At 43.9% G+C, this 17,822-nt stretch overlaps 1 protein-coding gene across 1 annotated transcript in view; it reads left to right on the top strand.

Moving 5' to 3' along the window:
• The window catches only part of NOXA1 (NADPH oxidase activator 1), a 590,376-nt gene that overhangs the window by 504,827 nt on the left and 67,727 nt on the right, over nucleotides 1–17,822 (top strand). The window contains 1 exon segment of the mRNA XM_030206681.1: nucleotides 1,998–2,099. Within this exon segment, the coding sequence (XP_030062541.1) occupies nucleotides 1,998–2,099 (102 nt within the window).

Genomic DNA, 17,822 nt, shown 5'->3' with positions numbered 1-17,822 from the left:
TACAACTACAAGGGGGGAACTTGTCAATGATCTCAAGGCAGCTGGGACCACTGTCACCACGAAAACCATTGGTAACACATTACGACATAACGGATTGCAATCCTGCAGTGCCCGCAAGGTCCCCCTGCTCCGGAAGGCACATGTGAAGGCCCGTCTGAAGTTTGCCAGTGAACACCTGGATGATGCCGAGAGTGATTGGGAGAAGGTGCTGTGGTCAGATGAGACAAAAATTGAGCTCTTTGGCATGAACTCAACTCGCCGTGTTTGGAGGAAGAGAAATGCTGCCTATGACCCAAAGAACACCATCCCCACTGTCAAGCATGGAGGTGGAAATGTTATGTTTTGGGGGTGTTTCTCTGCTAAGGGCACAGGACTACTTCACCGCATCAATGGGAGAATGGATGGGGCCATGTACCGTACAATTCTGAGTGACAACCTCCTTCCCTCCGCCAGGGCCTTAAAAATGGGTCGTGGCTGGGTCTTCCAGCACGACAATGACCCAAAACATACAGCCAAGGCAACAAAGGAGTGGCTCAGGAAGAAGCACATTAGGGTCATGGAGTGGCCTAGCCAGTCACCAGACCTTAATCCCATTGAAAACTTATGGAGGGAGCTGAAGCTGCGAGTTGCCAAGCGACAGCCCAGAACTCTTAATGATTTAGAGATGATCTGCAAAGAGGAGTGGACCAAAATTCCTCCTGACATGTGTGCAAACCTCATCATCAACTACAGAAGATGTCTGACCGCTGTGCTTGCCAACAAGGGTTTTGCCACCAAGTATTAGGTCTTGTTTGCCAGAGGGATTAAATACTTATTTCCCTCTGCAGAATGCAAATAAATTCATATACTTTCCACAATGTGATTTTCCGGATTTAATTTGTGATGTGCTATCTCTCACTGTTACCAATAACCTACCCTTCAATTATGGGCTGCTCATGTCTTTGTCAGTGGGCAAACTTACAAAATCAGCAAGGGATCAAATACTTATTTCCACCACTGTATATATATATATATATATATATATATATATATATAAACTGCTGTGGTTGAACCTTGGCCTTTTACCCTTTATCTTTACTCTCCAGTTTAGTGCTGCTGAATATCTCTCATGAACATACTCAGTATGAATTAACGGGGTAGGAGCTGCTCCTGCTGAATAACAACTCTATAGTCTATAGCAGTGTTCTTCATTTCAAAGTCAGGGGGCTATTGGCAACCCCTGGAGACCTATAGAGTGGTCCTCATCATCATTCTGGATTTTTTTCTGCTATTCTCTGTCTCTTTACTCAAGCTCCTGACAGAAAGAGAGAAGTGGATGGGAGGAAGAGCTGCAGGCATGAAGGTCAAGACATTTTGCAATAAAGAATGCATTTGGAAATGCCCACTTCCTTGAGGATACACACATAATAAAAAGTGTGAAGGCAGACCGGTGGAGTGGATGTCAATGATACACACTGATCAGCAGTGTTGACCCCTTGCATGGGAAGATATTTGGTGGCGCTCCTTCAGCTCTCATTCAGATCCAAAGTGGCCCCAACTGATCTATAGGGAATGCCTAAGCCAAAACAAGGAGTAGGAACTGGATCAGGCTCTTCAAAACAGACCATGGACTCTCAATGTAGAATTAAAGACGGTTATTAAGATGACTCAACATGGTACCAAGTTTCGGCATACATGTGCCTGCCTCAGGAGTCTATATAACATGATGTATATGTTTGACAATCACATATCTCCTTGGCAAATATGTCTTACAAAATAAACATGAGCTGGTTTTTAAAAAGACCGTTGATGAAAGTAAAAGTATGTATAGCATGGCAGAATTGTGGAATTATACAGAAGACTATAGTGTTGGGTATGCACATCAGTTCTTACCTCAAAGGATTACAGTGGCTTAAGAGTACTGGATGATATGGTCTATGATCATTGCTTTGCTGATTTCTTTATAAGTAGTATAAGAAAATTAACATGTATTTCTTTTTCCTCTTACTTAATGGCAGGAGGTCTCCTCTCAAGAAGTGTTCTCAAGTAGAGATGTTCCCATGAAAGAAGCGATTATTCCTCTTCAAAGCTCTTTGCCTGATGACCACCACTATAGCAAGGTAAGAACAATATCACAAGAAACAACATTCTCACCAGTACACCAGGCAGGGCCAAGAAATTAAATAAGGTTTCATTTATTATAATTCCAGAAAGAAATTTTCCAAACTTGTCCTCAGTGATAACTTGTCAATCAACTTTTCACAATAAATATAATAAGAATATGAGATATATTTATATGCATTACCTCCAAGACTGAGGGATCCTGAGGACAACCACTGATGTAGATTCATTGGTCTCCTTATAGTAAGGTTGTACTCTATTAGAGCTATATCTAAATATCTAGGGGTAGATATTTGAAAGGATTCAACTGGGTGGAAAGGCTTCTACCAAGGTTAAATCCTGCTGGCTGGCCCTGCTACTGAAATTCAGCAGCACTTAACCAGATAGTACCACTGAATATCAGAACAGACTGCTGCAGCACTAGCTGGTTAGTGCTGGGGTGGAGTCAGGATTTACCCAGTTAGCAGTGATTTTCACTCCGCTAAAAGACATCAAAAAGGCTGTCCTAACTTTATCTAAGCAGTTATCTGGGCACTGGTCTGAATATTGCCTGTCACCCACCTGTAACCACCGAAGACTTGGATAATCAGTGCCAGTGTCTGGATTAGGCCCATCATTGAATATATGCAGTGGTGTGCTGGAGCCGGCTCGCACCGGTTCGCAAGAGCCGGTTGTTAAATTTACTGGCATCTTGCGAGCCGGTTGTTGGCCCGTGCGAGCTGGCTCGTCTATCTTCCGTCTGCCTTCTGCAGATCTGCTAATAGTAGCCCTGGTTGCCTTCTTGCGCCGCCGCCCTGCCTTTAAAATTTTTATTTTCCCTCGAGGCGCGCCAGTGTTGAAGCGAAGGCAGCAGGCTCAGCTCGGTTCCAGCCTTCGTTCTGTTCCTTCGCATCATGGCTCCGCCCTCGCGCAAACAGGAAATACGTCAGGCGAGGGCGGAGCCATGATGCGAAGGAACGGAACGAAGGCTGGAACCGAGCTGAGCCTGCTGCCTTCGCTTCAACGCTGGCGCGCCTCGAGGGAAAATAAAAATTTTAAAGGCAGGGCAAGAAGGAAACCAGGGCTACTATCGGGGAGCAGAGCTGAAGAGGGCAGACGGAAGATGGACGACCAGGGGAGTGGGGAGGGCTGGAAGAAGGCATATGGAGGAGAGGAGGGCAGGGGGGAGACGAGGGTTGCTGGACATGGATGGAGGAGAGGGACGGGAGAGAGAAATGCTAGACATGGATGGAGGGGAGAGAAGAGTGAGGAAGGAGATGAGAAGAGGGAAAAGGAAGAGAGGAGAAAAACTGCACATGGATGAAGAAAATAGGCAGAAGCTGAGGACCAGAAATGAAGAAGAAAGGAGGAAAGTAAAGAAATAAATGGAAAGGAAGCCCTGGAAACAGAGTTAAGAGGACAGATAGCAGCAGAATCGGATACTGGGCCAGCATGAGCAGAAAAACAAAGTCACCAGACAACAAAGGTAGAAAAAAAATCATTTTATTTTCATTATAGTGTTTGGAATATGTCCACTTTGAGAATCAGGTGCTCAACATTAAAAGTTTATTACTTATTTATGGCATTTTATCCCACATTAAACATGAATTAGATTGCCCCCCCCCCAGGCTCTCTCCCCGGCTATAGCCAGCTCTGCAATTTGGGGGGGGGGGGGGGGGGCGCAGAGGTGGACCGGGGAAAGAGCCTGTTAAACATTTACCAGCACACCACTGAATATATGGGTCCTTTTTTGCCCAAGGCAGTCAGCACCTTTGTAGTCACTGACTGCTATGGGCTCAACATCTGCTGCGAGATGTTAGGCTATAACAGTATTATCAACATTTTTGATAGAATAATGCTGGCAACATTTGCTTTGGGCTACAGCAAAGCATTTATGATTTATCTGGATAGGTTGCAATGCAGTTGGTTTTCCTGGATATTTTTTTAATGTACTGTTATTTGCCCCAGTTTGAGAATAGACAACATCCACTGAGCAGGTGGATGACTGAGGGTCCAATATAATAAAACACACTAACAGTTTCACTTGATCCGAGACTCTGGGTTTCATGCAGAGAACTACAGGCTGCATGGAATTTGTGTTGGAAGAACTGCAAATGCTGCTTTAAGAGGCATGGGGAAACTTCACGGGTCTGTGTATGGCCAAAAATGTTCAGTTCTTTTTCAGCTTTTTCTGAATTTTTCCCAGTTTAGGGATTTTTTATTTCTTTTACACATTTCATTTTAGTGCAGGGGGGGGGGGGGGGGGGAGGTAGGTAATTCTATAACAGTTCCCCCATATAGAGATGCCCATTCTATAAAGGAAAGTAGGTGCCTACCATAGCAAGTAAAATACTCACCTATAAATCAGGCATGAGCTCTTAAAAACATAGAACATGATGGCACATAAGGGCCAAATGGCCAATCCAGTCTGCCCATCCTCAGTATCCATTAACCCTTTCCTAAGGGATCCCACGCTTTCTTAAATTCTGACACAGTCCTCATCTCCACGACCTCCACCGGGAGGCCATTCCACGCTTCCTCCACCCTTTTGGTGAAAGAGTATTTTCTTAGATTCCTCCTAAGTCTATTTCCTCTTAATTTCATTGTAGGCCCTCTCATTCCAGAGTTTTCCTTCATTTGAAAAGGCTTAACTCCTGTACATTAATGCCACTGAGGTATTTAAACATCTCTATCATATCCCCTCTCTTTCGCCTCTCTTCCAGCGTATACATGTTGAGGTTCCTAAGCCTGTCTCTATATATTTTATGATAGAGACCGCTTACTAATTTTGTAGCTGCCCTCTGGACCGACTCTATTCTGTTTATATCTTTCCATAGGTGCGGCCTCCAGAATTGCATGCAGTACTCTAAATGGAGCCTCACCAGAGACTTATACAAGGGCACTATCACCTCTTTTTTCCAACTGGTCATCCCTCTCCTTATGCACCTAAGGATCTTTCTCGCTTTGATCGTCGCCTTAATATTGAACCACATCATTTGGTGATCATTAGATGCTAAATGATCTCCCACCATAACATCAGAAACATCCTCCCCATTTGTGAGCATTAAGTCTAGGATAGCTCCATCCTGTGTCAGTTCCGTAACCCACTGCTGAAACAATTCTTCCTGTAGAGAATCCTCTTTGTTTCTAGATGACCAAGCGGCAGGGACTCCCCAGTCGATGTCCGGCATGTTGAAATCACGTATCAGTAGTACTTCCCCTTTCCTATTTTGTGGATGTCTACAATTAAGTCTCTGTCCATTTATTCTGACTGTGAAGGTGACCTGTACACCAATGTAAATATGTCACGATTGTGACTGTTTTCCTTGGCTGTGCTCACCTCGCCCTCTGGTGGCCAGAACCGGTGACTGCCATAGACTGTCTTGCTGTCTCCCTACACATTCCAGACTTTGTTTCTAGTCCGGTCCAGATATTCTAGCCCTCCAGACTTGGTTTGAAGTTTGGCAACTAGCCTCACCCTTACTTGCCTTGAGATTCCTGCAGCTGAGCCTCAGCTGGTGATGGTCTTTTTAAGTGCCTGTGGGCTTTGCTACTTTGCCTTTGCAACGCCAAAGGTTGAGGTTTGTGTGCTTTTTGCACTTCTGCCTTGTTTCTTGTCAGTATTCCTAGTCTTAGTCTGTGTTCCTAGTTTGTTTGAGTCTCCTGAATCCTGTCCTGTTTGCTCCTTTCCTTGTCTGCTTTTGGCTTCCTTCCCCTTCTGGTTGTGAACCTTGTATCTTATCTGTTTGAGACCCTGTATCTTGAATCCTGTTCTAGCCAAGCTTGTTTCTCCCCACTCGGTCCAGTAAGTCCTGCCGGCTGCCCGCACCTAGGGGCTCAACCCCTAGGGAACGGCGGTCAAGTGCAGGTGAAGTCCTGTTCCAGTCACGCTAGTTCCTGAATCCTGCTTGTGTTTCCTGATTCTGGTCCCTGCCAAGCCAAGTCCATTCCGGTTCTGCTTATTCCTGCCTCGCCTGCCCACAGCTTCTACTCCAGTCCTGCTGCTGCCCAAGGGCTCACGATTCCAGACTATCCTTGAGAAACTGACAAAACAAATTTTCCTTTCCCTTTTACTAGTTTAACCTACAGAGGGGCATAATGGAACGGGGACGACCCTCTCTAAGGGCATCCGTTTCTAAGAACGTTCCGGCAAAGGGGCGGAGAAACCCGTATTATCGAAACAAGATGGACGTTCATCTTTTGTTTCGATAATACCGTCGGGGATGCCCAAATCACAACATTTAGGTTGACCTTAGAGATGGTCGTCCCCGGTTTTCGGCCATAACCGAGGACGCCTATCTCAAAAACAACCAAATCCAAGCCATTTGGTCATGGGAGGAGCCAGCATTCGTAGTGCACTGGTCCTCCTCACATGCCAGGACACCAACTGGGCACTGCAGTGGACTTCACAAATTGCTCCCAGGTGCATAGCTCCCTTACCTTGGGTGCTGAGCCCCCCCAACCCCCCCCCCCTAAAACCCACTCCCCACAACTGTACACCACTATCATAGCCCTTAGGGTTGAAGGGGGGCACCTACATGTGGGTACAGTGGGTTTTGGAGGGCTCACATTTACCACCACAAGTGTAACAGGTGGGGGGGGGGATGGGCCTGGGTCCGCCTGCCTGAAGTGCACTGCATCCACTAAAAAATGCTCCAGGGACCTGCATACTGCTGTGATGGAGCTGGGTATGACATTTGAGGCTGGCATAGAGGAGAGGAAAAAAATGTTTAATTTTTTTTTTTTTTGGGGTGGGAGGGGGTCATCCCCGATCCCCTCCAGTGGTCATCTGGTCAGTTCAGGCACCTTTTCAAGGCTTGGTCATGAAAACAAAGGGACCAAGTAAAGTCGACCAAATGCTTGTGAGGGATGCCCTTCTTTTTTCCATTATTGGCCGAGGATGCCCATCTCTTAACCACGCCCCGTCCCGACTTTGGTACACTGCCAACATGCCCCTGTGAACTTTGGTCATCCCCACGACAGAAAGCAGTTGACACGAAAAATTGGCTTTCGATTATGCCAATTTGGGCGACCTCGGGAGAAGGACGCCCACCTCCCGATTTGTATCGGAAGATGGGCGTCCTTCCCTTTCGAAAATAAGCCTGACAGTGCTTCTTCCTTAACCCATACATCCTGCAGTTCTGTCACTAATACTATTCTTTTTTTTAATTAAATTTCCAAATTTAATCCAAGTAGAATATACTTGTAACAGAAAATCAATCAATGACATAAGCGGTCGGTGGCCCAACTGTTTGGGGAGGCTAAAGGGGGCAGGGTTAGGGGTGGTGCTTAAATCCATAATTGTCTGATAACACACAGAAAAAAATAAATAAAAATAAAAAGTCACAATTAATACCTTTTATTAAATTTAGATATTAGATATGTATCATATGTCAAAGAATAAAGTGGTTGCTCAAAGCATATTCTAAGCACAATTGCTCAACTGCAAAACACTATGCACAACTTTGTACCTCATGAAAGGCTACAGAGGAAATTGGAGGGTCATGGGATAGGAGGAAATGTCCTATTGTGGATTAAAAACTGGTTGAAGGATAGGAAACAGAGTGGGATTAAATGGGCAGTATTCACAATGGAGAAGGGTAGTTGGGTTCCTCAGGGGTCTGTGCTAGGACCGCTGCTTTTTAATATATATTTATAAATGATTTAGAGATGGGAGTAACTAGCAAGGTAATTAAATTTGCTGATGACACAAAGTTATTCAAAGTCGTTAACTCGCAACAGGATTGTGAAAAATTACAAGAGGACCTTACGAGACTGGGAGACTGGGCGGCTAAATGGCAGATGACGTTTAATGTGAGCAAGTGCAAGGTGATGCATGTGGGAAAAAAGAACCCGAATTATAGCTACGTCATGCAAGGTTCCACGTTAGGAGTTACGGACCAAGAAAGGGATCTGGGTGTCATCATCAATAATACACTGAAACCTTCTGCTCCGTGTGCTGCCGCGGCTAGGAAAGCGAATAGAATGTTGGGTATTATTAGGAAAGGTATGGAAAACAGGTGTGAGGATGTTATAATGCCGTTGTATTGCTCCATGGTGCAACCACAGCTTGAGTATTGTGTTCAATTCTGGTCGCTGCATCTCAAGAAAGATATAGTAGAATTGGAAAAGGTGCAGCGAAGGGCGACTAAAATGATAGCGGGGATGGGACGACTTCCATATGAAGAAAGATTAAGGAGGCTAGGGCTATTCAGCTTGGAGAAGAGACGGCTGAGGGGAGACATGATAGAGGTATATAAAATAATGAGTGGAGTGGAACAGGTGGATGTGAAGCGTCTGTTCACGCTTTCCAAAAATACTAGGACTAGGGGGCATGCGATGAAACTCCAGTGTAGTAAATGTTTCTTCACCCAACGTATAATTAAACTCTGGAATTCGTTGCCGGAGAAAGTGGTGAAGGCAGTTAGCTTAGCAGAGTTTAAAAAGGGGTTGGACGGTTTCCTAAAGGACAAGTCCATAAACCGCTACTAAATGGACTTGGGAAAAATCCACAATTCCAGGAATAACATGTATAGAATGTTTGTACGTTTGGGAAGCTTGCCAGGTGTCCTTGGCCTGGATTGGCCGCTGTCGTGGACAGGATGCTGGGCTCGATGGACCCTTGGTCTTTTCCCAGTATGGCATTACTTATGTACAAAACACACTCAGAACCTTACTGTACCATAAATATTACACTGGGCAGAACCTAATACACCAATATACCACCCATACGGAAAATGCAGACCGTCAACAATATGAAAGAAGGGATCATATCATCACAATTCTCATGTAGAGCCTCAAAACACCCTAATTCATGTTTAACGTGGGATAAAATGCCATAAATAAGTAAATAAATATAAACTTTTAATGTTGAGCACCTGATTCTCAAAGTGGACATATTCCAAACACTATAATGAAAATAAAATGATCTTTTCTACCTTTGTTGTCTGGTTGTCCGATTCTGCTGCTATCTGTTCTCAGTGCAGGTCAGGAAGTCATCCTCATTAAATATCTCCCTGGCAACCCAGCCAACCCCCCCCCCTCCCCCTGCTCTCCCAGCAGTAAGGTAAACAAACCATAAACCAATTTCTACAATTGGTTACACAAGGCTAGAGGGCTTTCACTGCAGCTCCTGCTGTGAGGATGGAGGTAAATCAACAATTTAAACCTCTCAGAGCACAGCAGGGGAGGCTTAGCCTGTCCAAGCCTCTTATACCGGGTGCCTATGATCAATGATACAATGTTCAATAAATTAAGGAAAAATGGCTGTATGATAACTGATCCAGTCTTAAGAGGAGACAAGAGATAATCAATAAGAAGGAATTTAAATACACTAATGCAAAAGAAATATTGCCTAGAGAAAAGAAAATGCAAAGACTTTATGAGGGTAGCTGAACAAAAACAGTTAAGGTTTTTCTATCCCAGTAGAAAAACCTTGGTGAGTGGCCACAGTCTTATCACTCAAGAATAATGTTAATTGTGAGGGATCAAAAAATATGTAGGTATGAGATGATTATATTACTATACATTTACAAGGAAACTTCAAGAAAAACAACCACCCCAGGGACAAAACCCTGGGGCGCGTCAATAGAAAATGTCGTCTTTGATTTTGTGTAACTTTAGCAACATCAGGGAAGATTTTGACTTTTAAAGTACAAAACGTAGACAAACAATATTTGAAATATAACTTCAACAACCAATCTCTATCATAGTCCAAAGACAATGTGACCAGCACTGTAGACGGTATTGCTACGCCTTCTTTGGAGAATTCAAGAAAAGCTGTTATATCCAAATTATCCTGTGATATTGGGGGAAAAAACATCTACTCCTCCATCTCCAGTCTCCCTATTCTTAACAGAAGGCAAATAAAAAATTCTTGAGATTGGAGGTAATGATTGTGATGGCACTTTCAATATTTTTAGCATATATCTCTAACATTTCTTCAGTGGAGATCCCAGGAATTTTAGGAAAATTACTCAACTGTAAATTCCTCCTGCGAACTAAATTCTCCAAATTTTCTAATTGTAAATCCACTGATGTCATATCTTTAACCAAGGAGGCTGTGAGAGCAGAGGTAGATTTTGTTTCAGTATCCAACGTTTGAACAGTATTGTGATTCCTGTGAATCAATGCTCTGTTCCAGCGTTATTAATTTAGTGTCAGAAGACTGTTGGGCTGTGAGTGATTTTCCTAATGCCACAATAATATTCCACATCTCCTCTAATGTTAACACAACAAGTTTTACTGGTGAAAATGACACTCCTGGAGGAGTTTTATCTCCAGGTGCACTGGGAGAAGATTCAACCTCCTCTGTATTTGAAACAGCTTGTAGTTGTAATCCAGCATTGATGGTTATGCTTACTGGTTTCCTCAAACCATCGTGCTCCTGTGCGGTGGTTCCTGGAGGAGCCTCAGCGGTTGATTGGCAAATTGATGAAAAAAATTGCTCATGGGCTCAGCGAGGATCCCTCGGTGACCCTCTCCCTCAGACCAATTGGATCCATCGGTGGATCTTGATCATTGGGGGACAGCAATATGCTGCTATCCAGGAGTAGGGAGGCAGACGCTCCTGCCTCCCGAACTCGCAGCAGATCCCTGGTAGGTGTTACCACCACGAAACCCTCAAGGGTAGTTTGAAAAAGTCTGGGTGAAGAAGTAGAAGCCACAGAAGCCGCAGGGTAAACTCTCCTGCAATGCTTCTTAGGCATTGTAGATGCAAATTGATGGAAGAGAATAACTAGCTTATTTTCGAAAGAGATCGCTGGCCATCTTCCGACACAAATCAGGAGATGGCCGGTGATCTCCTGAATCCGGCCAAATCGATATAATCTAAAGCCGATTTTGGCCGGCTCCAACTGCTTTCCGTTGCGGGGCCGGCGAAAGTTCAAGGGGGCGTGTCGGCATGGTAGCGAAGGTTTGCGTTGAGATAGCTGGCTTCGCCCGATAATCGAAAAAAGAAAGCTGGCCTTAACAAGAATTTGGTCCCTTTTTTTCAGGTCCAAGTCCCAAAAAAGTGCCCCAACTGACCAGATGACCACTGTAGGGAATCAGGGATCACCTCCCCTGACTCCCCCAGTGGTCACTAACCTCCTCCCACCCTCAAAAATACAACTTTAAAAACTTTTTTTGCCAGCCTCTATTCCAGCCTCAAATGTCATACTCAGGTCCATCGCTGCAGTATACAGGTCCCTGGAGCACTTTTAGTGGGTGCAGGGCACTTCAGGCAGGTAGACCCAGGCCCATCCCCGCCTACCTGTTACACTTGTGGTGGTATATGTTGAGCCCTCCAAACCCCCCCAAACCCACTGTACCCACATGTAGGTGCCCCCCTTCACCCCTTAGGGCTATGGTAGTGGTGTAGAGTTGTGGGGAGGGGGATTTGGGGGGCTCAGCACACAAGGAAAGGGAGGTATGCACCTGGGAGCAATTTTTGTAGTCCACTGCAATGCCCCCTAGGGTGCCCGGTTGGTGTCCTGGCATGTCAGGGGGGCCCAGTGCACTACAAATGCTGGCTCTTCCCACGACCAAAAGGCATGCATTTCGCTGGGTTTGAGATGGCCGGGCCCAGTTTCCATTATGGCCAAAAACTGAACCCGGCCATCTCTAAACCCGGCCATCTCAACATTCGACCTGAATGTTGAGATTTGGCCGGCGCCAACCGTATAATCGAAGGAAAAGATGGCCGACCATCTTTTTTGAAAATACGGTTGGCTCCACCCATTTACAGAGCCGGCCACGGAGATGGCCGGCGTCGTTTGATTATGCCCCTCTATGCATTCTTCTCTCTAGGGCGCCATCTTGCTCCCCCAGGTATAACTATATCCCAGTCTTTGCTCTCTGTGAACCACGTCTCCGTGACTGCCACTAAATCCAAGTCTGCTTCTATCATTGCAGCCTCTAGATCTAGAAAATTGTTTCTTATACTAAGGGCATTGGTATACAAAGCTTTCTAGATGTTACTTCCCCCCCCCCCCCCTTTTCTATAATGGTATTTGATGTCTTACCCCCTGGGGGGGGTTATAAATTACTTTGGGGCTTTTCTCACCCATCCCCAGCAGACTTAGTTTAAAGGCCACATTAGTACTTTATCCAGTCTGTTACTGAAGACGCTTCATCCCTTCCTTGAAAGATGGACATCATCAGAGTTCAGTAGCTCTTGGAAAATCATCCCATGGTCTAGGAAACTGAAGCGCTCGTGTTGGCACCATCCATACAGCCACACATTTAGCTCCAGGATGTGAGCTTCCCTCATTCGGCCTTTACCTTCAACAGGAAGGATTGATGAGAACACCAACTTTGCACCTAGTGCTTTACCCTCTGACCCAGAGCCATAAAGTCACATTTGATATGTTCAGTAGGATACCTAGCAGTATAATTTGTGCCAACATGGATGATCAGCATAGGATAGTGGTCAGTAGGCTTGATGAGTCTAGGCAATCTTTCCGCTACATCTTGAATCTTGGCACCAGGCAGACAGCACACCTCCCTGGACATAATGTCTGGTCAGCAGATGGGTGCTTCAGTACCTCTCAGAAGAGAAACACCAACAACCACTACATTTCGCTTCTTACTGGCCACCGATCCAGCGGCTTTGGGATTATTGATCATTGTCTCCTCTTGTTCTTGAGATGGTTTTGGCTCTTCTGCCTCCAGGGCTATGAACCATTTCAACAGAAGAATTAATTTAATCTCTCCACTACGGCTTTGTCTTCCCTGTCCTTCTTTTACCCCTTGGTCATCTAGCGGTCCAACCGATTCTTTTGCCGGCTTCCTGCTTTTAATATACCTAAAAAAAAAGTTTTACTATGTTTTTTTTGCCTCCAACACAATCTTTTTTTTTTTTAAGTCTCTCTTAGCCTTCCTTATCAGCGCTTTGCATTTGACTTGACATTCCTTATGCTGTTTCTTATTATTTTCAGTCAGTTCCTTTTTCCATTTTCTAAAGGATTTTCTTTTAGCTCTAATAGCTTCCTTCACCTCACTTTTTAACCATGCCGGCTGTCGTTTGGTCTTCCGTCCTCCTTTTTTAATACGTGGAATATATTTGGCCTGGGCTTCCAGGATGGTGTTTTTGAAGAGCATCCATGCCTGATGTAAATTTTTGACCCTCGAAGCTGCTCCTCTAAGTGTTTTTTTCACCGTTCTTCTCATTTTGTCATAGTCTCCTTCTCTCCCTTTGCTGGAGACCCCCAGTATTTCAACATGCATCTCTGAGATGAATTTCCGGTTGTCACAGATGCTTCTTAGTTTTAATCACCTCCTTTCTTAGTTCTTGTACTTCTTTCATGAGGGATTCAATGGGCGTACATTTATCACATGAAAACAGAATCTTGCCTTGGACCAAGCCTTCAGTATGGACAGAGGCAATAGCTGTAATAGGAGCTGCAGCTTTGCCATATTTCAAGTGTAGGAGCTTTTTGTGCCTGTGGATCAAAGGAAATGAAAGGGCTACCAAGTCTCAACTTTATTTTTACACCAGTTCTGAGGGATACAGGAAGCAGATAGATTTATTGTGAGATATCTAGGAACTTGTTCAGATTTACTCTGTGGGTGTTAAATGAGATCCTTTTAATCTAAAAACAGAAAATACACCTAATCCAAAGCAGAAGGCCGGAGAGTTACTCCAATCAGAAATCATATACTTTCCAAAAACAGATGCAGTTAGGATATAATTAATTGCTGGAGATAAACATTGGATTAGGCACAATATTTAGCAAGTCTCACCCTTGGGGTAGATGGTTTGAAGGGCAGAGTGGAAAGGCCTATGCAACCAAGTATCTGTAGAATGCGCTAGTTGTGAAACCTATCTCCAAGGCTGTATTAACCACCTTACTATACCCTTGTTTGGGCTGAGGGGTAGGACGGAATGGCCTAAGAAGCAAGATCTGCAGGCTGTGCTATCTGTGAAACTGCAACCGTTTTTAAATGCAGTGGATAAAAAAACAGACAACAGAAACTCAACAGAATTGCCCAAGCTACATCACAGAGGTAAGAATTAGCGAGGTAGAAATGAGGAGAGGGAATGCATAAGATGTCTTATCTCAGGCAGTGAGGTTTCAGCGCAAGGCAGAACTCAATGGACCATGTGGTGTCCCTCAGCTTCCTATTTCAGGAGGTCAGCCAGCCACATCTCAGCTCTTCAAAAATTGCCTCCTAGAGACCAGGTGGTGGATAGGCAGAAGCCAAATTCACAAAAACACTTTTAAAAGCTCTTAGTAACAGAGATGAGTTTTCAAATGCAGTGCCCAGGTAATCAAATAAAACAGTTTTTTAAAAATGCGATGGAATAAAAACAGACAACAGAAACTCAACAGAATTGCCCAAGACACAGCACAGAGTTAAGAATTAACCAGGTAGAAATGAGAAGGGGGAATGCAAAAGGTGAGCTTAAATACCAAATAAAACAGTTTTTTTTTTAATGCAATGGAATAAAAACAGAAACTCAGCAGAATTGCCCAAGCCACTGCACAGAGGTAGCAATTAGCCATGTAGAAATGAGAGGGAATGCAGAAGATGTCTTATCTCAGGCAGTGAGGTTTCAGCGCAAGGCAGATCTCAGTGGACCATGTGGCTGAATGCTGGAGATATGTGCGTAACATATAGTATTTTATAATTTACGCATGTAAGTTTGAGTCCTACCCACACTCCACCTATATGTAACCCACTGCAGCCCCTTTTGACCTTGGGCAAGTCACTTAATCCTCCATTGCCCCAGATACAAAAACTTAGATTGTAAGCCCTCTAGGGACAGAGAAAGTACCTGCATATAATGTGTACAGCACTGCATATGTCTAATAGCGCTATAGAAATGATTAGTAGTGGTAGTAGTAGTAGTAGTAGATGCTATGTAAAATATGCATGTATTTACAGAATAACACTTAGGCAGAATTTTGACATTTATATGTGTGTGCATGCCATTATTTTTTTTTTTACTTTATTGGATTTTACATCTACACAAATATTTAGTGTGTAAGTGTTAGCGATCACTTTATAGAATTACCCCCATTGTGTGTATGTTAGAACTTTCTAACACACACAAATCAACCATAGTATGCTGGTTTTCCGGAGGCCTTTCTATGTCAACTTCATATTTGGACTTCTTTGGTTCATCTTTCCAACCGGTCCACTCATTCCGCTGCTTAGGGATTATCCATGACTTGCCTCTTTCATTTGTCCCCCAGATCGCCAATGTGGAACAACTAACTGTGAGTAAACTATCTATATTTAATCCATAAATCCACCTCCCCTACTCACCAACATTACAAAGGACCCAGAGCCACTACTGATCTCAACAGCCCAAAGCTAAGATGAAATTACACAAAACACACAAGACCAGAACACAAAATTCCATCCCAAAGCCAAGACGAAAACACATAAAACTCACATGACCAGAATACAAGATTCCAACCTAAAGAACAAAGACCTACCACACCCCATCTAACACTGCCTACTAGCAGCCCTAAGCGAACTGATACCATAATTAACACCGGCAAACTGCTCCTAACAATCTACTCCTTATCCCTGATCCACCTAACACTAACCACCCCACCCGCTGAAAGCAACATCATACCCATACTACATAACCATCAAAGTCTGAGCAGATACACCACACCTCACCAAACTGACAACAACCAAAGCAAAGAAAGAACACCAACATGCAGACAACCTCAACATAAGGGAAAGAAAGGTCATAAACTCACACCAACAAAGAAACGACAACTGACAAAAATCCACATAACACCGAACATAGATGACCCTTACCAAAAAATTTAAGTGGGTTACATCAATGCCAGATCCGTAGTAAATAAAGCAGCAATAATAACAGACTGGATCATGTCAGAAAACCTTGACCTGCTTTTCATCAATGAAACCTGGATCCATGATCAAAAGGACCCTATAATCCTAAACCTATGGCTCCCGGGATACAAAATCACTCACTGGACCAGAAAGGAAAAGAGAGGCGGAGGCATAGCACTAATCCATCGATCCCACTTCACCACCATAACCACTGCCGAGTCCATAACATCCCAACTTGAAATGGCCTCAATTAGAATCCACCACACTACCCTGCTTGACCACCTAAACTGTGTCCTGTTTTATAGACCACCAGGTAATTGGAACGAGTGCCAATCACACTTCATGGACTTCATATCAAACACCTGTGTAACCAACCCCAATATACTAGTACTGGGAGACATCAACCTTCACCTAGAAGACCCAAACTCTACCAACGCACGAGAATGCAAGGAATTCCTCCATTTATGGGACCTCAAATGTCCACACATTCAAGCAACCCATGTCAAAGGGCACACACTCGACCTTATCTCACACAAACTGTCCACAGACCAGAACCAAATAATATCAGATATTAAATGGACAAACACACCATGGTCAGACCACTACAAACTAAACCTATCCCTACTCTGGCGGAAAAAGGGCTCATACCGTATACAAGAATACACAATCTACAGCACAAGAGGCCAAATAGACTTGGAAACATTCTGGCAACAGATGTACAATAATAAATGGACAGCACAAATGGACTCTACATACTGTCTCTCAGATTGGGATAAAAGATGCAAAAAAACCATATTAGACGAAATAGCACCCTTACAAACAAGAACCTCACGTAGGCATAACTCAATACCATGGTACAACAAAGAACTGAAAAATCTAAAAATACAATCCAGAAAACTTGAACGAGCATGGAAAAAAACAAGAGGCACAAACACTCAAAGCATGGAAACAAACTCAAAGAAAATACAAATACGCAATAAGACAAGCCAAAAGGTTATACTACAAAACCAAAATAGGGCCTGACTACAAAGACACGAAAAAATTATACCAACTCGTGAACAAACTACTAGACATCACCTTGGTCATAAAATTGTAAACCTACGCAACATGCTACCTCAGAACATCACCAACATCGAAAACTTCATCAAGTGTATGGACCCAATCCTTGGAGAATACCCAGCGGACAGATTCTGGTCAAGGGTCTCTCTCCTCACCACTGAAACAGTCAACCAAGCGATTAACAGGTTCTCCAAGACTCACTGTAAATTGGATACCTGCCCCAGTTACCTAATAAAATCCACTCCCCACCGCTTCATAGCAGACCTCACATCCCACTTAAACTACATGCTTCAACATGGTCTCTTCCCTAAGGAAAATGGCAACATCCTACTCACCCCAATACCAAAAGAGACCAAGAAAAAAAACAAACGATATCACCAACTACCGCCCAATAGCATCTATCCCACCGGTAGTCAAACAGATGGAAAGCATGGTAACCAAACAACTTACTGACTACATAAACAAATTCTCAATACTACACAAATCACAATCAGGATTTCGCTTCACCCACAGCACCGAAACAATACTAATTACTCTCTTAGCCAAATTCAAACAAGAAATTGCAATAGGCAAAAGCGTACTTCTTCTACAATTCGACATGTCTAGTGCGTTCGACATGGTAAACCATAATATACTACTAAGCATCCTAGAATACTTCGGGATTGGTGGAAATGTACTTAGCTGGATCAAGGGTTTCCTAACTACTAGAACATATCAAGTGAAATCAAATTCGAACATATCATCACCATGGAAAGCAGACTGTGGAGTACCTCAAGAATCACCACTATCACCGCTCCTTTTCAACCTAATGATGACCCCACTAGCCTTATCCAATCAAGGCCTTAACCCTTTCATTTACGCAGACGATGTCACAATATACATCCCAT

This window comes from Microcaecilia unicolor, chromosome 6, assembly GCF_901765095.1.
Source record: "Microcaecilia unicolor chromosome 6, aMicUni1.1, whole genome shotgun sequence".
Taxonomy (NCBI): Eukaryota; Metazoa; Chordata; class Amphibia; order Gymnophiona; family Siphonopidae; genus Microcaecilia; species Microcaecilia unicolor.
The sequence above is the reverse complement of the archived record's forward strand: the minus strand, read 5'-3'. Positions and strand labels throughout refer to the sequence as shown.